This window comes from Solanum pennellii, chromosome 3 (genome assembly GCF_001406875.1).
Source record: "Solanum pennellii chromosome 3, SPENNV200".
Lineage (NCBI taxonomy): Eukaryota > Viridiplantae > Streptophyta > Magnoliopsida > Solanales > Solanaceae > Solanum > Solanum pennellii.
Window position 1 is genome coordinate 2898559 of NC_028639.1, and position 23793 is coordinate 2922351.

The 23793-nt window shown below is 32.6% G+C and overlaps 2 protein-coding genes across 3 annotated transcripts; one reads left to right on the forward strand and one right to left on the reverse strand.

The window, feature by feature from the left end:
- The first annotated feature begins 8284 nt into the window (after window positions 1-8284).
- On the forward strand, window positions 8285-17110 carry LOC107014195 (mitogen-activated protein kinase kinase kinase YODA-like). Its single transcript, XM_015214044.2, has 12 exons — window positions 8285-8606; window positions 9904-10541; window positions 10744-11481; window positions 11611-11698; window positions 11830-11892; window positions 12129-12289; window positions 12388-12463; window positions 12800-12859; window positions 12952-13059; window positions 13241-13477; window positions 15694-15785; window positions 15950-17110. The coding sequence occupies exons 2-12, from the start codon at window positions 9991-9993 to the stop codon at window positions 16446-16448; spliced, it is 2673 nt and encodes an 890-aa protein (XP_015069530.1). The 5' UTR covers window positions 8285-8606; window positions 9904-9990; the 3' UTR covers window positions 16449-17110.
- A 123-nt stretch (window positions 17111-17233) lies between these two features.
- LOC107014198 (short-chain dehydrogenase TIC 32, chloroplastic-like) lies at window positions 17234-23062 on the reverse strand. 2 transcript variants are annotated; one of them, XM_015214048.2, is made up of 8 exons: window positions 22726-23062; window positions 21971-22202; window positions 20790-20869; window positions 20073-20226; window positions 19462-19531; window positions 18786-18870; window positions 18186-18232; window positions 17234-17737 (listed from the first exon to the last, which is right to left on the reverse strand). In XM_015214048.2, the coding sequence occupies exons 1-8, from the start codon at window positions 22829-22831 to the stop codon at window positions 17579-17581; spliced, it is 933 nt and encodes a 310-aa protein (XP_015069534.1). In that variant the 5' UTR covers window positions 22832-23062; the 3' UTR covers window positions 17234-17578. The 2 variants fall into 2 exon arrangements, with proteins under 2 accessions (XP_015069534.1, XP_015069533.1); XM_015214047.2 differs by having other exon boundaries at window positions 19462-19540; window positions 22726-23058.
- Between the last annotated feature and the right edge of the window lie 731 nt (window positions 23063-23793).

The following is a 23793-nucleotide window of genomic DNA, read 5'->3' on the forward strand; positions in this document are numbered from 1 at the left end:
CTTAGGTCGGGGACGTGTTCCACGTCGAATCCTGGGTCAGGCTTTTTTAAGGTTGAGAATCGGGTTCTTCATTGTTTTGGGACATGTGTCCAAATATGGAGTCATAGTATTTGCGTACATTATACCTCAAATATCCTTGGATAAGATTCTCCATACTAATCGAACACACACACACAAAAAAAAAAACCACTTATCTTCGAAAAAGTTATATATTTACTAATGGAATTTGATCATTGTTTTACGGAATTTGTTAAGTGATAGGTGAAAGTAGTTTTCATTACTAAAGTTTTCAATTTTTGGCATAAGTTTCACGTTGCATTTATAAGAAGTATACTTCCACATAAATAACACTTGCTTTTGTTCCAAGAATTCTTTTTTTTAAACCAAAAAAAAAAAGGATCAGGGGAGATGTACCCAAATTAATAGCTAAAATGAATACTTGGCCAAGTGGTGTATGTGCATGCTGGCCTACTAGGAATTTTATTTTAAATTTTAGTTATATGCATCGCGTACGAAGGTTTAGACCCTTGGAAAAGGTGTTTAGATTGACTTAAAAGTTGATTAAACCTATGTTTTAGTCTGTTGTTGACTTTTTAAAGTGTTAGACAAATATAAAAATAACTTAAAATAAGTTAAACTGTTTAGTAAGGTCTCAAGAATAAGGTAAGTTTAAAATGACTTAAAATAAGTTAAAAATAAGACAGTAGCTATTTTTCTTAATTGACCTTTTTTAAATGTATAATCTACTCCTTGCATTATCAATTTTTATATTGAAAAAATTACATAAATTAATACATTTTAAAAAATAATTACTGATTTTAGCGATATTTTTTGTTTATTACCATTTATAGCAATGCTTTGTTAAATCTGTAATATGTATTAAAAGTGAATTATGTATGCAATATATATGAATTATAATTGTTTTTTGAAATATATTATGTTTGTTTGGTAAAAAAATTGTCACATTGTATTATAAGTGTATTAAAATGTGTGATAAATATATTATTCATCATTAAAATTTGTATTATATGTGAATAATAAATTGTTCTTTGTAAAATGTATTAAACTTGTATTATAAATGAATTAAAAGTGATCAAGTGAGGTAAAAATATTATTGCTATAAATGGTAAATATTTTTTTATTATAGTATATTTATGTAAGTTTCCCTTTTATATTTTCCTCCCTTTTTATATACTATTTTTAGTTCATTAATATATTTTTTTAATCTATAAACAAATTTCATATAAGCATATTTATTTCATCCAAAATTGAAAGAAAAGTGAAATATATTGATTGAATACCTAAGCTAATATTGTTCTATAATGGAACAAATGAACAAACTTAAAAAATATATATTAATTTTAACGGAATCTATAATATGATAAAAATAAGATATAGTTCTTGATGATTTCTTTTAAAAAATATCTATTTTTATATTGTAAATAAGATTTTAAATTTTTATTTAGTAAATATTTTATTGATGACGGTCAAAATTTTGTTTATCTATATAGATTATAGAGAATAAGATAGGCATTATACATAAATACGTGTCTTTTAAACTTGATTTTAGCTGACATATGATCCTCAAACTTTGGATATGCACAAATACTCAATTATATTTGTATAAAATTGAACAAATTGATATGCATGCATATAATACGTATACATACATGACACATGATACATACAATATGTGTTATTGCAAGTAATATTAAAGAGAAGGCTCAAATACAAAAACAACTCCCTAAACTTGTTTGGTGTTTCCTTTCAAGTACCTCAACTATGTTATTTTCCTATTGAATCATTGAACCACCCATAATTTGTTCATATTAAACACCGTTGGCTGATGTGGAACCATATTTTGTGAGGGGTATTGATAGAGAATATATATGTTGTTCCAAAACTCATTAGTCTAATAGATAGTGAAACTGTTTGAGAATAATTGTGTTTTACTTCAAGTCATTTGAACACATTAGAAAACAAATGAGACTAACACATAGTTTGTCTTCATTCCTTCAATCAAAATCATTACAATACGAACATAATTGAATGCAAGTACAATAGAAAAGCCGATCAAAATTAGCCAACGATGTTTAAAAGGAACAAATTATGGTGGTTCAATAATTCAATAGGAAAATGACGTAGTTGAGGTACCTAAAGGGAAACCATAACAAGTTTAGAGATCTATTTATGAGTTCGACAATTTTAAAAATTTAGAATATACATGTATAAATCCACACTTGGAGTACTATATAATGTGATGATAATTGGGTGCACCTCTTTGCGTGAGGTTAGAAATTTGAAATTTATATTTACCTTGTTCTATTTTTATTTCTAAAATTAGATAGCACCTCTCTATGTGGTTATTGGTAGCACTTTTGACATTATATATATATATATATATATATATATATATATATGTTAGGAACGAAAATAAGCAGGTGTAAATGCGGAAGCTAGCAAAGCAAACCTCAAAAGACCACGAGTAAGAAGACAACGAGAACTATACCAAAAGACACAAAGATTTAACGTGGTTCGGTCAATCGACCTACGTCCACAAAGGAGATGAGCAATCCACTATAAATATGAGAGTACAAAATACAGAAAGAAACAACCTCAACCAATTCACTCGGAATACATGGGAGGTTCACACAAGTGATAACGTATCCAACTTGTGACCCATAAATTCTCCCCCTAACCAAAACTCTTAAAGCCATTAAGACTACATTGTGAATGCTGATTAAGTTAGAAGGAACATGTCTCTATTTATAGAGTCCTAAACCTTTTCCTACCAAAAAAAGGATTAGTCAATTCAAAACTTTTTCCTAAAAGGAAAACCTATTTATGGTAAGAAATCAGGGCAAATAAAACCCAACAATATATATATATAAATATATATATATATATAAAATTAATTAATCAATTTTGGACCTATATTATTAAAAAATTAATGTTTTTCGAAGTAATAGAAACTTAAATGTCGAATCAATTAAATTTATATCTTAGATCAATATTTTTGTAATAGTGCATCCATCATTTCGAAATTCTTAATACACCTCTACATCACCTACTCTAACACCTGGATAGGAGAATACTTACTACCCAATTTGAATTTAAAAATGCGTAAAAATAATGAATCATGAGCTAACATCTTAAATGGTTAAGAAATCACTATAAATAGATTTAAACCTCCAAAGTTATTTTATAAGGAACATACTAAAACTCCTAAGAAACTAGTCTAAATAGATACAAGAGCTTCTATGAGTACAATTTATAAAAGAAATATGACATAACTCTCATTGTAAGGAAAGAGGATGGAAGCTGCGACAGATCATCATCGTTTTCAGCTATGAAATATCAGTGAATTCTTACAACCAGAGTATACAACATAAATAAAATAGACATTCAGAAAGAAGCATGCAACATGAAAGTTACATCACCCCAAAGTCTCTATCTACACGCTCTCACCATCCCAACCTTAAAGTTATATACTCATATATCAATAAACTTAACCTAATAGTAAAAACAATTTAGACAATTAAACAATTGAGTTTCATAAATTCAACAAAATAGTTAAAATAATGATGCAGAAATAAACCCCTAAAAACGGAGTTGTTAAATAAATAAATAATATATAATCACAAGTATAATATAATTCAGACTCCCAATCCTCACCCTATATGCACAATAATCAAGAACAACATCAACATAAAAAGGCACATATGATTTATCACTTCTTTCAAGTAACCCGGACCACTCAAGGATCCAACATGCGACAATCACATTTTGAAGAAGTAAAATCGATTCACACGAGGAATCATAAATAAATACTTGATCCTCTAATGGAACTCAAAATTAAAATGTTAGTGTACCAATGTGGTACCTGACCCAATCATATATGGATATCTCTATACCAGGTGAGGTACTAGAGTAAACTATTAGTATATATAAGTGTGATACTCTAGCCAACTATAAGGATATTTTGTACCAAGAGTTATATATACGTGGTACTCGAGGCAATCATATGTAGATATACATGTACAAAGTGAGGTACCCAAGCCAATAAGTAATATATATCAGGCGAGATATTCAATCTAATCATGAGGATATGTTATACCAAGTGTGGTACCCGAATCAACTATCAAACACATATAACCAATATAACTTATACGTATCCGAGATACATGTATCTAAATGTGAAGTAAATGTGGTACGACTTATAATTATAAAAATTAAAGTAAAGACACATAATTAGATTCTGAACTAGCGATAATTGTATTGTTTGTTGTACTATATATTAGGAAAAGGGAATGAGAATGGACATAGGCTGGGTATAAGTTTATTTGAAAGTAGTTTGGGCTTTGAGTTTAGTTTTTTAAAATTTTTGAATTGGTATACTAAAGTATCAAAGTTTTAGAAATATTAAATCGAAATCAAAACATCAAATTAGTTTGATTTTCGGTATTTATCCTAACCCTAGATACAAGACTCAGTAACCTATTTTTTTTTAGTCTCACATTACCACAGATAAAATCATCTCAATTCATGATTTAGCCTATGTCGGTTCTTATGTGCACTCGAAGGGTAAGAACTGCAAATATGATTTTTAGATAAAAATATGATTTTTAGATAAAAAAATATTTTTGAGCCTACCGAAAAAGTGTTCAAATACATTGTTTCAAAAACAAGTGTGAATACATTGATATTATTCAAACTGAATTAATTATTGATACATCTTATTTACATTTTGTAACCGTTTTTCAATTCTCCGTGTTGACTTATTTAGTCTGTTGATTTAAAATTTTATTTATCTCCCAATTAATTTTCTTTTTGTAACGTATGTCCTTGGCCTATATAAACGATGTACCTGTGAACAAAATAAACATTGAAAATTCTCTTCTTTTTTTTGAAGTTGTTCTTCTTTGATTGTATTCTAAGCAATTTTTTATCATACAGATTTCAAACTTTCAATCACGGAGTGCACCCATTTTCAAAGTGATTGTAGAACCTTAAAAAACGATCAGTCATTACGATTTATATCTTAATCAAGTTGAAATCTCGAGGAAACATGTTTCAAAGTGACTATGGAATCTTGGAGAGCAATCCACCATAATGCTTGCATCCCAATCGAGTCACAAGTGCTTTCAAAATAGTGATTTGCCACGACCTATGAACTCGATAAGTTTTTACTGTTATTTTTATTCTATTTCAGTATCAAGATTATTTTATTTTTTCTAAAAAGAAATACTTTGATTTTAATATAAATTATTTTGATATATATTATTTTACTATCATCACGAAAAGTTTATCTTATTTTTTAAGCACAACGTCTTAATCATAATAACAATTGACATGTCGTTATTATGATTCTTGCTATATTTTTTTTAATTATTAATAATTTTTCAAAAAGTCCTTCCAATAGGTAAAGTATTTTCTAAACTAGCAAAAACATTAAATACAATTTTTCATTTCCTTTTATTTGTACATTTTTAAATTTTAAACGTCATTTAAGAAACAATTTTCTGGCACAATATCATACTCATATTAATTGATGAACAGTATAAATCTTGATAAATGATATCAAAAAAATAAATATTTAATATTGAGGTAAAATAGAAAAATAAATAAATAGTCTTTTCTTGATTTTATAAGAAAGAGACAAATAAAAATAAATATATGAAATAATTTATAAGTATATTCTTAACATATTTAAGCAACAATTTTTATTCAATAATAAGTTTTATCTTCTGTTATACTATGTGACCATTTATAACTTTGTCGTCTCTAGACTTATCACTCATATTTCAAGTAGGATTACTAAATTTCAATTAAAATTATTCAATTTTCTCTTTTAACTCCAACTCGACTCACTATACTAAATTTCTATTTTCTTCTTCTCTTTCATCCATTTTTACAATAAAAACAAGTTTTAGCGTTCTTACGAGAAATCGGATTCCAAAAATCTATAGTGGTGTATCAATCTATTTTTTTTCAAACTGGGTTGTATAAACTACACCAATTGTTTCTTCAATTTTCATTTTGATTTCTCTTAAATAGCATTAAGAAGTCCTCCAACAACTTACAGAGAAACTCATATGGAAATTGGAGGATCAATTGGTGTCATACAAAATCCTATTTAAAAGATAAATTGAAGCAACACTGGGGATTTGAAGTCTTTTTTTCTTAGAGAACACTTAATTTATTTTGTTTTAGAAATTTAATATTTATATCAAATTTTATAATTTCTCAATATTTTTGTAGTTTTTATTTGAAATATTTGTTATTTTAAAAGTTTAAGATAAAATTAGTCATTTATGTTTTCCACTTTATTCTTAATATTTGTTATTTTTGAAGATTATAGATACTTTAATTATGTCAAATAAATAGGTAAAATTCATTGAAGAGAAATTGAGTATATCTTAAGATATAAATAAAAATAAAAATAAAATAATTCCTTTTAATTAATATATTTTTTAAAAAATATATATAAATAAAAATATTACGAGTATATTGAAACAAAGACAAATCATCTTTATTTCACGTATTTAATTAAAAATTGATAATAATACAAAAGTGTATCTCCTTAGATTCACCATTATGTCCTTTGTCAAGATATTTTTCTTAAAATTTTAAGCATTTTTATTGTCATTTTTTAAAATATATATTGTATATTGACAAAACAAAAGTTTATTACATATCTTAAAGAGAAATTGCCTCCTTTTTTTTTTAGGCCTTTTTTTTTTTGCATTTTAGGGGCCTTAATTCTTAAGGTTAGAAGAAAAAGGACCCTACTAGTTTATCAATTATTCCCGACAAGTGGGATTATTTTAATTAAACCAAAAGGCAAATTTCTTTATGCCCAAATATATTATATATTAGTAATATTCTAGATTTTGATGGGTTGGGAAAATAATAATTTTCACTTATTTTGTTACAATTTATTTAATTTTTTTATTTGTAATATTTAGTTATTTTTATTTCTTTCTTTATTTGAAGAAGTTGAATAAATAATGACGAGACTGTTTAATAAAATACAAAATAGAAGTACATAATCAAATATTTACATATTTAAACTTTAGGGGAGATTTATGTAATTATTTAAAAAAAAAATAAATGAACAAGGAAAATTAAATTATTTTACTTTTTTGTGTCACTTTCAAGTACTAAGGTGCTCTAGATTGTCCATATCATAGAAAATACAACACTTCACAAGTCTATAAATAAATAATAAATAAATTAACAAGAATGGAATAAGTTTATATTAGATAACGGAAACAATAAAGAAATAAATAAGGAGCACACAATGGAATCCCAAACTTTAATTATTTCATAATTATAAAATTTATTTCCGTGCTTCATAGTAATTATTACTACTCTCATTTATTATTTTAATTCTTTTCATTATTATACTACAATTTTGGTACAAGAGTTGGGTGAAACAAATTTGAGCGAAAAAAAATAATATATATATATATATATATATATATTGTATCTTAATTTTTTTTATAATTCTATGTTTAATATTTATCTTTTACATCGAAAATTTATTGATAACAATTTTTCTCATTTATAAAGATAGAGATAGGTTAATATTCATTTTATTCTTTTATCACATTTTTTTTTTTAAAAAAAAAGTCACATTTTTTTAAGAAGTTACATTTTTTTTCTTCTTACTTGACAAAAAATACAATACATATTTTCTTGCAAAAACTATGAAGCAAATATAATTCAAAAAAATTGAAAATATTTGTAGCCAAAAGAATTTTCCCCTTGTATTGTTTCAAATGCAACTTTAGTATTTTGGGAAAAATAAATAGTAGTGGTTAGATATTAAATTTGAAATCTAATTGCGATTCTCAAATCTATTACTACAAGATTTGTCATAAATATTACTATTAAAGATAAATTTCATCATAGTAAATATTTTTTTATATAACTTATGAGAAATATTGAAAATATTAACTTGGAGCAAATTATTAATTTCATTTTGAATTAGTAATCATCTTAAAATACTTGAGAGATTTTTTTATTTTATTAACTAAACTTTAAACTTTGATTGGCCACATGACGTAATAAACAATGTTAAACTCTTATAATAACATGAAACTCTTAATAAAAGATCAAAAGAAAATATTGAAAATACTTATAAACTCGATGATAATTTAGAATGTTGTAAAATCGAGAGTATACTTAAGTCCGATCAATTAAAAGTATTTTCAAAATGTTAATAATTTAAAGAAAAACTAATAATTCACGCCGAATATAGGGATAATATTAAGTTGTGAGACACCTCTTTTCCACTCCACTCTGTTTCTCTCTCTTACTTAGCTGCTCTTCTCACTCCTTTCTCTCTCTCTCTAAAACTCCATCTCAATTCTTACGCGATCTCTTCAAATTAACTTTCTCCAATTCGAATTCCTGAACCTTCTCTTCTCTTTTCTATATCTCTCTTTCTCCGTCTCTTGGGAAAATCTCGGAGAGGGGAGAGGGAAGCTGAGATTTTTCTAGGGTTTCATTTTGAGCTAGTAGTGTCTGAGTTGGATTCAGGAGGCCGAATCTGAAGCGAGCTGTTTGTGTTCGATATGTGACAGCAGAGAACTTTAGAGGTGAGGTTTCGGTGATCTTTCTTTTCAATTTTTAGGAATTCATTTCTGGCTGTTATACTTGTTAATCTGTGCTTTTTGTTATTTTTACTAGTTTAAGTGCATTGTTAGTGTTTTAGATCTGTGTGGAAAGGCTGTGTTTTTTGAGTTTTTGAAATCATGATGATTGCTGTGCTCAACTCTGAAAAGATCAGTAACATAATCGACCCAATTAAATTGATTTGTTTCTAAGAGGAACACTACTTGCAAAATTGGAACATTGATTAACCATGGATGAGAGTTTATGTAAAAGATATGTGTTATGTATCTATTGGTTTGATGCAAACACGGGGAGATGGCAAGAAATGAAAAGTAATATCTTTTTGCTGTGATTCCTGAAGAAGATTTGGGTACTGTAAATGAATTTCATTCTGGATGAGCTGAGGGTTCTCTCATATTAGGAGACCCATTAATCTTTGAAATGGGATAACATAAAATAGTAGAAGCAGGTTGAGGGAACTCGTTATTGAGAGGTGAAAAAGTAAAAATAAATTTTGATTCCACACTTTCAAGATTAGTGTCAGAAAGACTTATCGGAAAGGGTTGGTGTCCGAAGGGAGTTATTTCCTTGAACTAGATCACGGGTTAACTTCATGTTCATGGCTGATTAGTGTTTAAGTGGTTCGGTTGGAAGTTTCTTGTAAAATTGCCTAGTTATCTGTAAAAAATAAATAAATTAAGAACCAGGGTGCGAATTTCTGTTTTATTATGCAGATGATTTATAAGTGACAGTTAAATTGTTGGAACCAAATATCTGTTCACACAAATCAATAAGAAGGTGAACTAAGGTTTGATCGTCTTATCTTAGTTGTGCTTGTCCAGAATCTTAACTATTTGGTCTCTAATTGATTCTCTCAACATTCTTTTTTTGATGAAGTGACATAAGCATTGGTTACCATGGTTGTATCATGAAGCCGATTGCTTTTGTTGACCAATTCTGTCATCTGTAACTCTACAAGCATGTCCTTGGTCGTGCTGAGTGCTGACACACAACAATCAATCTTGAAAGACCACTATTTTGTCTAAAGATACCTAACCGCCACACTGATCGTCCCCTGGGGGGGGGGGACACTGAGGTGGATAGTTTATCTGGGGTGGATCAATATCATGCCTATGTTGAAATATTTATATGTAGTATTTATCTTTAGAAATTTTAATTTCAAATAAATGGAGGGATTGGCATATGCATTACAGCAACAGATTAAGATTCTATTATCTCCAAATTCTTAACTAAAGCATGCTAGTCTTTTTCTGCTTGCAGGTTTATTGTCCAATATAAGGCTGGTATTTGGAAATTATGTTGTAGTAAGTTGCCTATTGATTTTGCTAATTTTTAGCACAAGGAAATATGCCTTCATGGTGGAAATCATCAAAAGAAGCTAAGAAGAAACCAACAAAAGAAAGTTTTATTGATACATTGCATCGCAAGTTTAAGAGTCCAGCTGAAGTTAAATCTCCCGGTAAATCAGGAGGTTCTAGAAGGCATAACAGTGACATTGCTTCTGAGAAGGGTTCTCTATCCCAAGCACAATCAAGAGCGTCATCACCTTCTAAACATGTATCAAGATGTCAAAGCTTTGCTGAAAGGCCTCTGGCCCAACCACTACCACTTCCCGGTGTGCGTCCAGCAAATGTAGGTAGGTCGGATTCTGGGATAAGTCCATCAGCAAAGTCCAGAGTAGAGAAGGCCTCAAAGCCATCCTTGTTTCTGCCTCTCCCCAAACCTGCATGCATCAGGCACAGACTCGACCCTGCAGATACCGATGGAGAGCTTGTCTTTGCATCTATTTCAAGCGAGTGCTCTATTGAGAGTGATGACCCTATTGATTCACGTCAGCGTAGTCCACTTGCAACTGATTATGAAACTGGGAGCAGAACTGCTGCTGGTAATCCTTCCAGGTTAGCTAATCTAGAAGGTCATTTGGAAGAAAATTTGGTCATTATAGATTCTTTTCTTTCAAAAGTTGGCGCTTTTTCCCTTGGCATGCTTTAATTGCTTTGGCTTGTTTTTTTTTCTTGTTAAAACATTTGGTGCTTTCTTTTGATAAGTAATTATAGTACCTTGATTGACACAAATTCTTTTTTCTTGTTGGTTTTGAAGTTTGGTTGTTAAGGATCAATCTGCAGTTGGACAAATTAGCTTGAAAGAAATGACAAGACCAGTTAGTCTTTCACCAAGTAGAAACGTTTCCTCCGTATCTCCTAAAAGAAGGCCTTTAAGTAGTCATGTGACCACTCTACAGGTGCCTCCTCCTGGAGCCTTTTGCAGTGCTCCCGATAGTTCTATGTCAAGTCCTTCTAGAAGTCCTATGAGAGCTGCTGCAAGTGAGCAAGTTACTAGTTCTACTCTATGGGCAGGAAGAGCTTATCCAGATCTTCCTTCACTTGGATCTGGCCATTGTTCAAGCCCAGGGTCTGGTCAGAATTCTGGACATAATTCAATGGGAGGAGATATGTCTGGACAACTGTTTTGGCAGCCTTGTAGAGGAAGTCCAGAGTACTCTCCTATTCCTAGTCCTAGGATGACAAGTCCGGGACCTAGCTCGAGAATTCATAGTGGCGCTGTCACACCAATTCATCCTAGGGCTGTTGGTGGAGCCGCTGAATTGCAGACTAGTTGGCCTGATGATGGAAAAGCACAAAGTCACCCTTTGCCTCTTCCTCCTTTGACAATTTCCAACTCTTCGCCCTTTTCACATTCTAATTCAGTTGCAACATCTCCCTCGGTGCCTCGTAGTCCAGGTAGAGCCGAGAACCTTGCAAGCCCTGGCTCTCGTTGGAAAAAAGGAAAATTGCTGGGAAGAGGCACATTTGGCCATGTTTATGTTGGTTTTAATAGGTATATTATTGAACTTGGCCTTTTGAAGTAAATACAAATCCAACATGTTGCTTATGTGTGCCCATTGGCATGTGCAAATCAAAGATTGACAGCCTTATTGTTTAATACCTGGCCTTGTCTATTCTGCAGTGATAGTGGTGAAATGTGTGCAATGAAGGAGGTTACATTATTTTCAGATGACGCAAAGTCAAAGGAAAGTGCAAAGCAGTTGGCACAAGTAAGTTTATCATATAGGGAACAGTCTAACAAAGGTTTAATGTTTGTGGACTGCTTAGAGTTGTTGGTTCCTGTGTCAAAATATGAAATGTTTCATTTTTGAGTATGCTCTTATGTTCAAATATTTTGCAGGAGATTGCATTGTTAAGCCGATTAAGGCATCCAAACATTGTTCGGTACTACGGGACAGAAACGGTGAGCTTCAAATGATATTAGCAGCCTTATCAATTAAGATCTTGATATTTTAATTAAATAATTTGGTCAAAATACTTGATAAAAAGAAATTGATAAAAATGTAGCACTCCAAATCTTAGATCCAATGTAAGTGGCAATGATTATAAACCTTATCATATGAGAGCCATATACTTTTGCTTGCTGAAATTGTCATGTTTTTGAGCTGTCATTTCTTCTGAATTGTTTACCTCAATCAGGTTGGCGATAAACTGTATATCTACTTGGAATATGTATCGGGTGGGTCCATTTATAAGCTTTTACAAGAATATGGTGCATTTGGAGAAGCAGCGATCCGTAGTTATACTCAACAAATCTTATCAGGGCTTGCATTTTTACATGCTAAAAACACAGTGCATAGGTAATAATGCTTTTTTGGTTACATTATTTATGTTAAGTTTCATTCTTTTAGCAGTCTTTATCTGCGTGCCCTGATTGTCTAACTCTGCATTTTCACAGAGATATTAAAGGAGCAAATATTCTTGTTGATCCAAATGGGCGCATAAAGCTAGCAGACTTTGGAATGGCAAAACATGTAAGCTTAAGCATAGACTTCTAAGGGCGTTGTAATTTTAGATGATCTTGATTACTGGATGAAATTATCAATTGGAGATAGCGTATGGATTTCCCCCCTTCCAGATCTGCTTTTCCATCTAATTAATACTGCTGTTGAATGGATTATGGATATATCGTTTTCTTATCATCTGCTTTTTCCTTGTTTTTGGTGGAAATTGTTAAGTACAGAATTCAATTCCTTAAGTAATGCACTTGTGCTATTGTCAACCTTGTGCCATCTGAATATTTTTCCCTCTGTAGGTGTGCTCTTCAAGCTGAAACTCATATCTTTAATTTTTCAATCACAAATTTGCAGATCACAGGGCAGTCATGTCCATTATCATTCAAGGGAAGTCCTTACTGGATGGCCCCTGAGGTAAGGATTGATTTGGGAAGTATTTTAAAGTTTTTTATGTGCCTTGGCTACTTATGGTTTGACTCCAAAGTGCCTCTTACCTGTTGTTTCAGGTTATAAAGAATTCTAGTGGCTGCAACCTTGCTGTTGATATATGGAGTCTTGGGTGCACCGTCTTAGAAATGGCTACATCAAAACCTCCTTTTAGCCAGTATGAAGGGGTGAGTAATTTGGTCGAGAGACCATTAATTGAGCATTTCCTGCTTGTTTTTTCTTCTGGAAATTTTCTGTAGATTAATGGTTTGCCATAGCCCATAGTTTAGTTTGAGATAGCAAGTTGTGCAATGCCAGTTCTTTCCCCTGACCTTTTACATGTGGTGTTTGATGTCTTCTGGCCCAAAGGTTGCTGCTATGTTTAAGATTGGGAATAGTAAAGAGCTCCCAACTATACCAGAACAGCTCTCAGATGAAGCTAAAGATTTTGTGAGGAAGTGCTTGCAGCGTGAGCCCCGTCTTCGTCCTACTGCTGCTCAGCTATTGGATCATCCTTTTGTGAAAAATGTGGCAACTCTGGAGAAGCCAAATATTTCTCCACCTGCAGATCCTCCATGTGCAGGAGCAAATGGTGTTAAGTCTCTGGTACACTTCTGTTTAATTTAGTCTTCTTTCCTCTTTGCTGTTACGGCATTGGTAGTCATTTCTCTTTCTTTTCAGAAACATGAAGGATGTGCTGATGGTACTGATAAAAGTACACCGACACATTTGTTCTTCTGTGACCATAATGTAATTTTGGATCAGCAATTAGTTTTGGCAAAATTAACTGATTGGTTACATATATCCTTTATTTGAAAGTTGACGGCATATAATCTTAAGTTACTTTCCTGATTACGATGAGTTCAAGTATATTTGAAGCTCATACAATACCAATGCAGATGTCGATAATAATGTACTGGAATATGTATTCAGTACTATGAACTTGTCGCATGCGACTCAGAGAGTGGTTAGTTCTTAAAAGTGGGTCGTTTCCTTCTGGAAAAGGAAATAATTTAACTGAATATGTAAATATGGTCTTATATTGTTTGATGTGTGCTACATAATCTGTCTACTGTAGTTTGTAGCTTATTGTAAGATGGGTTCTTAAAATAACAATAACATACGCAGTGTGATCACACAAGTGGGGTCTGTGAATGGGTTCTTACAATAATGAACATACTTTTTTAATCAAGTAGTCCCTGTTATCTGTTTTTTTTTTTTGGGAACTGCGAGGATATGATCTTTTAACTATCAGAAATACTTAAAAAGAGATAAAAGGAAATTTACTAAGATAAGCTCATTACAAAAAAGGATCCTGAGAAACTTTCTACTTGCTGGCCATTGTATAACGTTCTTTCCTGTGGCTAAAAGCTGCTTCTTCTGATATTAACAAGCTAGATTCATTTGGATGGTCAAGTAAACTTGAAATTTAGTGCTTCTCCCATCTTGTTCTTCTTCCCATATTTAATTGAAAGCAAAGAGGGTAGGATGATGTCTGTGTATGTGCCTTCACAAGCATGCATGTTTCTCATGTTAGAATGCCTTCTTTTTTGTCTTTGCTTTCTTTGAAGGTGCAATTTGATTGCCCCTGATGTTATATGTAGTATTCAGCCTCAAGTGAGATTGGTGAGCGTAGTCTTGGTAGCTTCTTGATTCATAACATAGTAAGAAGCTTCATTCTTTGAAAAAAGAACATATAAGTGAACTACTTTTCAAATTGGCTTCTTGATTCATTACAGAGTAAGCAGGGTGGATCTAATGTATACGTTATAGGTTCATCCAAACCCAGTAGCTTTGAATAGTGATCAGCAATTGTTTACTGGATAACTAAACATATGTACAGGATCCCGGCCTCAAACCCATAAAATGTTTAAATATTGGATCCACTCTTGAGTGTAAAGAGATAAATAGATAGATAGATAGAAACAGAAGCAAGTGAACCTTTTTTTTGTGCGGATGATTCCTATGAATATACTGGATTATGTCAATCCAGTATATTCATAAGAATCATCAGCACAAATTTTTGGGCTGGAAGACAAGAAGTGAGTTTTACATCAAGAGAAAACAAATTAGCAAAATACAATCCTTGTTCTTCTTACAATGAGTTTAAAATGAAGCAAGTGAACTTTAATGTTGTAAAAAATGAAAATTGACTTATTGGTAGCTGTAAGAAGATTTAGATGGAGGATGCTCATATATGAGATGGTGAATGCATATTAACAACATCATGCTGTTAGTTGTATTATTAGATGTTCGTAGCTTTGTCCTAGCACCATTATGAGGGAGCATGTCTTCCTCGGAACAGACGATCTTCATTAGTCCCATGTTGGAATATATATAAGATATGGGACTAATCATCCCCCTATAGAAAGGGGTAAAAAGGGACTAATTAGTACTCCCTTCGTCTCAAATTATCCGTCATTTTTCTTTTTTACATGCCCCTTAAGAAAACATCAATTAGGAAGAGTTTTTGACTACTTTATCCTCATACATTGTTTAGATATAATCTCTTCATTAAATATTTACTTAGGCGTCTGAAGTCCTTAAGATTAACTACTACTAAGGAATGGAAAAAAGATGAAATTAATTTTATCTTGAACTTCTAAAATGACAAATAATTTGAGATAAAAAGTATTTTTAGAAATTACGATAGATCACTTGAGATGGATGGAGTATATATTAAATTCATGATGTCGGAATGCATTGAATAGTAACTCCAAGTGAAATTTGCAGTATGATTGATGACGTAAACATTATCAATCTCCATCTTGGGCTTTTGTGGCATGGCTTAATCTTACCGGTGTGTTCTTTATGAATCTTAGGGCATTGGACAGGCAAGGAATATCCCTACATCAGAATCAGAAAGACTTGCAACCCACTCATCCAGAGTGTCAAAATCTAATTTTCACTGCAGGTCTTTTCTCTTGATCATTTTATAATTTTTAAATTCTCTAATTTTTATTGAGAAACTTTCAAAAGAAAGCAGTTGCCTTCAAATTTCAATTCTGAATATAGTAGAGAAATAATGAAGTTAGTACTCATCTTTTATGATCACTGATATTCTTCTTTGATCTCCAGTGACATTAGCATTACAAGAAACATATCATGCCCTGTCTCACCGATTGGTAGCCCTCTTTTACATCCAAGGTCACCTCAACACCTAAATGGGAGGCTGTCTCCCTCACCCATATCAAGTCCTATCACCATGTCTGGCTCATCAACACCACTCTCTGGAGGGACTGGTGCTATTCCATTTCATCATCTTAATCAGTCAGTTTACTTACAGGAGGCAGCACCACTTCCACAGAGTCCTTACATGAATGGCCCTTCTTACTGGGATCCTGATGTTTTAAGAGGGCCACCATCAGGATCTCATGCTTTCCGGGAATTGGCATCCTCTCAAAATGATGCTCTTGGAAAGCAGTTTGGGAGGACTACAGGAGGAGAGCTTTATGATGGACAGTCAGTGCTGGCCAATCGGGTGTCTCAGCAACTCTTAAGGGATCATGTGAAATTGGTTCCTTCGCTAGATCTAAACCCTTGTCCTCCTTTGGATGGTCGGACAGGTGAAGCATGATTTTTTCTTTGTCAGATACAACATTCATGGGAGACTTTCCAGTTTCGTAGTTTACTATCAGTGTATGTTGGTAACTTTGAAGGAAGCTGATTTGCACAATATGGACCCATCGGGGGGAAACTAGGAAATAAAATAGCATCTTCTTGAACAGAACTTTATCCATTGTCGAGATCAATCAGCTGATCTTATTACCTCCGTCCGCCCTTGGGTCTAGTGTTACAAAGATGAAGCTTACTTCCCAGTGAATCTTTTGACCTTCATTGTAGCATCTGTGGACAGTGAAGCTGTTTGTAAAATGTTGAGTGCCTTAGATCAGATTTGATAACCTAATCCGAGCTGTGAAAGGAGTCATATGATTGTGGAGGCTAGCTTCAAGTGATTCAATGTACAGCTGATCCTTCAACATGACATTTGAGGTACCAAACTTGTATATTTATGCTGTCCCCATAGGAGAGAGAACAAAAAGAAGCAAGCGTGGAAATTAAATAGGATTAGAGCCCTTTATCTCTTCCTGCTCTTCCCCCTTTTGTGGACAGGAGGTTGGGGTTTGTTGTACAGTAAACAATGAACTGAAAATATTGCTGATTAAACAAAATCAGATATGACAGCACATTTCTTATCAACTATTTGACCTTATGAATTGTGTTGGTGTCTGAGTCAAACTTCAACCATGTCATAATGTGAAAGACGTTTCCTGCATTTTGACAATGTTATTCCTCATTAACACAAGAGTTATTAAGTGTGAGACAAATAATTCCAGATTGCCTAGTACCTCCAACGAAACGTAGGATAAAATAGTTCTCTAGATTATTATTTCTTATACCTCACACCAAGGGAGTGTATTAGTCTCCATTCCCTTGTAAGTGATATGTTTTGTACCAAAATAGGTAAACTATCAAAGATATTCAAAATTATCCTTGTAAAACAGATTTCAGAATAACCACATAGCCCCTTACAAAATAATTTCAAAGAAACTGGCTATATGCTGTAAATGCACAACATGGGATGAGCCAAAGGCCACCTGGTTTGAGATTCCCAGTGTTGTAATGCTTTACAAACCACAAGATACACAACACAGCAACGTGCGAATCCTCTTTACGCGAAAGCAAGGTTTAAAATTGCATGTTATGTTAGTGAACTAAACTCATGGTAAAATCCCACAATCTTTCTGCCAATCCAGCATCGTTAGCTTGGGGGCTTGCCTCAGCTATGTTGCAGTCTGCATAATATTTGCCACTTACACCTTTAACATCAGGATGCAAAGCCACATAACAAGTTGTTGCAGCTCCCTGCAGATACCACTTTCACATCAGCAAATAGATGAAGAAACTTATGCAAACAACATTGCTTGGCTACCAAATAGAAAGAGGTGCAACAGCCAAAACTAAGGATTCAATGTCATAACTAATTCATACATGTCAAAGAGATCTCATTCCCTTAACCTTCATAGACACCCAGTGCCCTAGATTTGCTAGCTGCTTTTATAAGGGCGTGGAATTGAAACTATAACAATAGAAGCAATGAAAAGAAGGACCTATGAGGTACTCTTCTTTTTAAAAACGAAAAAAGGGTGACAAAAGTCACTACTTATAGATAATCTTCATGAATCATGATTTCGAAGTTAAATTCAAGTTCTAGAAATCACATATCTAGCATTTCGTGGCCCTTGTGAGTTTGTTAAAGATTCTTAGTCTAAAACAAAAGAAACTAATAGGACTTTCCACACTCCAACATTACCTGCTCAACATTTTTCATCACATGCTTGCCAATGACATTAACAATGCCTGTATCACATAAAAGAGTAGAGTGGATTAAACATTTCTGGAAAAAAAAAAAGTAAAATGTAAACAAGCTTAATGCATAAAGGATAATCACAGGACTTTAAACCACAAACCCATTATTCTCAGGGTCTATTAATTTGAGGTGAGATATTGACGAAATCATGAAGATGTTTATAAAACTCATAAAACTAAGTAGCAGATATCCAGTTAGTTTTCTGTTACATCTAGCTGCCATCAAATGTAAATAACAAATTTTCAAGCGTTAGTGAAGAACAAGACATAAGAACACATGTCAGAAACAAGCAACAGAGAAGACCCACTATGGACAGCTTCGAACCAGATTTGGCTCGTTAGATGCTTACGAACTCAAGGGAGCATCATTTGACAGGTGTTGTCAATTCTTAGCACCAGTAATTTTAACTTAATTTCTCACCTATAAAGTCATGAAGCAAGAGCACAATGCAAACAATCAAGAGTATACCATCCAGTGGAACTTTACATGTAGCACCCATGCAGAAATCGGCAGAACACACGACTCAGAAGTCAAAGAGATTACCACTGATAATGCTGTTCTGACGGAAAAGGTTGGTGGCAATGGCTCCTGGATGAAGCGAATTCGCTGTAATCTCCACACCCTCATCCTTTTCAAGAAAATGACCACATTATTACTCCTAGAGGGAATGTCCACATTATTATTCTTAAAATGGATAAAGAACTTATCGTCTACTTATACTAGATATTATTGTGAAGCAAGGTATCAAAAGGTTATGTAAGCCTGGTAATATTAGTTAATGAGAGAATTTAATATAACTTATACTAGATATTCTAGGAGTACTGGACTTTGATGCTTGAAAAGATAAGAATTGCACCTCAAAAAGTGTACAACACAATATCATATTGACAGACACTGTATCGATGATGCTTTCTTGAAAACATTTGTAACAAATGCTGAAAATTATAGTTTTTTTTTTTGAAGTACTTGTGTAGCAGCAAGTACAATGCCTAAAACTTCTACCATTTTGTTTTTTCTGCTTACAATCCTCAATCTACTCCAGGAAATATCTACAGTTGAGGAGGTTTCAGTTAATGATAAATCCATTTGACAATTACCAGGTCTCAAACTTGACATATTTAAATGATATAGCTGTATAGTCTGGTAGAGTACTTTTATCAAATGTATCAGAAAATTCAATCTTCAAACACATTAAACAGTTTACTTGATAAGTGTGTACCTTTAGATGTCTAGCAAGTTCATTAGTATGCAGCACATTCGCAAGCTTTGACTGACCATATGCAGACAGTCTATTATACCTGAGGATCATTCATCCACATAAGTCAAAGACTTTTGACAATGTTTTTTTAGGCATAAGCACATTTCATCTATTTTCTGGAAACAACACATGTAAACACTCCTCATGACTGCACATAAATGATCAATAACTTTGGCTTAAACATCTTTGTCGCTCTCATCACTCAGAATTAGGGAACAATTATTCTCCAAATATTTTAAATTCGTGAAGGGCATAAGTTTTTTCCAGCAGTCACTGGAAGTAGCACTGGTTATAATGTTTTTTCATCCCAACTTGGTCGATGATAAGACAACCAAAGAAATTAAATCCTGTTTCTCGCAGATACTCAGTCCTAACGAGAGCAGATTGGGAGATCACAAAGATAAGTTCCTTACACTCAGTTCTTAACTGATACTCTGTGCAGTGTGTAGAATATCTTCTGCCATTGTGGGACACTAATATATACACTAGTCAAATTTGTATGGAAGAAAATCAAAGACTCAACAACTAGAGAATTAGCACTCAAAAGATATGTCAGATTAAAGCATGTTCACCCTGATTGATCATTAATCTTGTCAAACCGAATCCCTTCATTGTAAGAAAATTTGTGGCGACGTGAGGAGACATTAACAATCCTCCCTTCCTTTCTACTCTCACGAGCTGTTTTTTTCATGGTGTCCAGCAATAAATTTGTCAAAAGGAAGTGGCCTGCAATAAAATATACTCTGTCAATCATCCTTTACTGTGATGCAATTTGACTTCAATATCACCAAAAACATAATTTGAACACCAGATGTCAGGAAGTCATGCAAAAATCTAAGAATATAGAACCTTACCAAACGAAGGAGAACTATGACAACAAAACAATTAGCATTCAGCACTAAAAACACCAACTAGGATACCCACACTAAGTGATACTTAACTAGAAAAGATGTCATAAAATTATGCGAAACTCTAGGAAACAAAACCTCACAAACTAAGGCACATGAGCACTAAAGACAAGGAAGTAACAATGTAGACATAAACTAAGCCAATTTTGTTTGTCAAGACATGGTATCATCTAAGTTAATCACAGTCGGTATAACAAGCAGGACATAGACTGATACACAAGTATCACTTAGCGACAAAATTGACCTCATAATTCTAGTTTTAAGGCCCAAAGGCTGGGGATATTTAATTTATCATCTCCATAGAAAATCCCCAGCCCTTCTATTCTCATTTTCATTGACTAGTTCATTTCAGTGTTTAGTAAGAAAAGTCGTGCATCTTACCAACATGGTTTGTTGCAAATTGCAGCTCAATGTTATCCTTGGAAAGTGCGAATGGGGTTGCCATGATTCCTGCATTGTTACTTTGCCACAAGATTGCAATTATCTAGTTACTTCTGTGCTCATCATTCAGCCTAAAACACAAGTACCATGCCTATGAATGCAAGTCCTGTTCACCCTAATGGCGGTAGGAGCAAGGCTCAAAAAATATTATCTGTAGATTATTCATCAGCAAACTGAACTTACCATATCAGCAACAAAATCTGAATGCCTTGGATTCAGTCTGTCACATTTTTAAGTATTGTAAAGTAAAACGGACATGCAGGTATTATTATCTATGATGAATTATCGCTTCTTTGAGACAATTAACATAATAATTAGGGGTTGTCAATACAAGCGAAAACTGATATTAGAAATTAGTATCATTGATAACATTAAATTTCTAAGTTTCAATAATTTTACTTTTGTATTGTCTGAATCTTCCAATGGGACATGAAATATAGGCCGGAAATCGTCTAAAAGGTTGCATTACAATATACATAGTAATATAAATTGCTCACTTTAAAAAAACAGAATGTTAATTTTGCATTGTCTGAATTGTGGAGTATGAAAAAGTGATCTCCATATTCATATTGACATCATAGCGAACAGAAAGCTTATCATATGTACAGCAGAGAAGGAAAACTCTGGAGATAAACCAAATAAGTTCAATATGTTACACTCAAATAAGGAATTACAGTTCATCATAGATGCTTCCTACAATATTTATTGAATAACCTATTTAATGTAGTGTAAAGTCTAGTTGCGTCGACTTAGAATTTGTATAGAATATATTTGGAACTTAATATATTAAAAGTACTCTTATTTATACACTTCTCTAATCATTCAAGACATTCCATTTCAACTGTAAGATAAGGTTACCTAATAATATAGACCTGGAGCATACTGTGGTTGAGAACTGACACATAACAACCGTTAGCTACCCTTAATGTCTTTTTAACTACATGCTTTTCTCTTGTTTCTTTGTTTACATACATACATACATACATCTACAGCTTATGCCTGTACGATCACACCTTTTATGAGAACTTAGGGATAGAAATGAGCATAAGATTCACAGCAGATATGTGTACTTTCTCTAATACAAGATTCTCGGTTTCTGAGACTTCAAAGTAAGCACTTACATAAGCAGGTTTAGAGGAAGGCCTAAAGAATTGTAATTTGATGCGAAATTCTTCACAGATGCAAGTGAACTGAGATCCAACTCCAAGGCATCAATTTTAGCTTGCGGGAGATCTTTAATTATCGTCTCTTTAACCTGTTTTCCAGCAGAGATATTCCTTACCCCCATAATTACATGCACACCTCGCAATGCAAGAACACGAGCAGTTTCCGCACCAATTCCACTTGATGCTCCTGTTTACCATCATGAATGTGAAAGTGTGAATAGTCTAGCACATATCGACAAAGACAAAGAGAGCGCTGATAAACAGTTCAATTTTCAAATACTACAACATCTATGCCTCAATCCCAAACCAGTTAGGGTGAGCTACATGAATCCTTCATACACATTTTGGTCTATTTGGTTCTTTTCATTCCATAGAATCATACAAAATTCATTCAAACTAACAAGTCCAGTTCTTCTTTATGGAATATCCACTGAGTAAGTATAGGATACATATGAATCCAAAAAATTTATATTAATTTCCTCTTTAGTCCGCTCCAAAAAAATTATTTTTAATCCCTTCCCAAAAAGTTTGGCCACTCTTTTATTTCAATTTTCGAACATAACATCTTTAATACTACAAGATTAAAAACTTTATCTAAGTCAAAATAGACAAATAAACTGAAACGTATAATGATAATATAATACTAAACCAAGAAACTTAAAATAAAAAAATGGGGAGGTTCAATATGAAATTGAGCAAGAGAGTAGAACCTGTAACAATGGCAGTAAGAGCAGAGCCATCAATTCCTTGAGTTACTTCCTCAGCAGTTGAGTTTGGGGAGAATCCAGAAAGACCCTTTTTGCTAAGAAACCACATTATTCACCTTCTTCTCTCCCAAAGCTACAAAAACTCAACCTTTCTACTTCTGCCCTGTCATATTCTTCTTGGTTTTTTTTCAAATATTTTAACTAATAATGTATCCTTATTTCTTCTCCATAAATAAATATGCACTCTATTATTTGCCTAGTCATTCAAAATGAATTGAGGAAGCAACTAATAACTTACTAGAGTTGTCAATACAGGCTAACCTCGTAGAATCCTTTGGAATTTGGCTGGCCAGTCTGATAGCCTTTAAAATAGGTACAAAGTACACAAATCTCATACATTTGGGATATTTTATATCCTATTTTGGAAGTTTCTTAATTGTAACTGACTAAGATTTTTATTACTTTCGGATATATTTTTTAAATTATTTAATACATTGCAAATGATATATTACTTAACGATATATTACTTAACGGGAGGAACGTATTTTAGAAGAGAGAGAAATGTAAAGTTTTCCTTCCAATTCAACCTTACATGGGCTGAAGTTCTCACTGGACTAGCCCACTTTAAAAAATATTTAATTTTATAATTTAAAATTTTGAAAAACTTTTGCATATAGCCACTAAAAAATAGATTAATTATGCTTCATAAGTATATTTTGTTAATTACAATTCGTAGCTACATGTTATAAAGAGGAGAATGACGAGCGAGACTGAGAGAGGAATGAGAGAGGCAAGCGAGAGAAGGAATACAGTGGGAAAGAGGTGAATTGTATATGTATATCGGTTAGATAATATTATACATATGTATTTATATATTCTGGCATGAGAGATTGGGAGAGGGAGGAAAGAGGCGAAGGAGATTTGGAGAGGGATGAGAGAGGACAATAATTTAAATAATTCATATCTCGTTTGTATAATTCGCAGGTACGTTTGAATAATTCGCATGTCTTTGTATAATTGAGTAATATAAAATCTGAAATTATACAAATATAATCAAACTCGAAATAACGA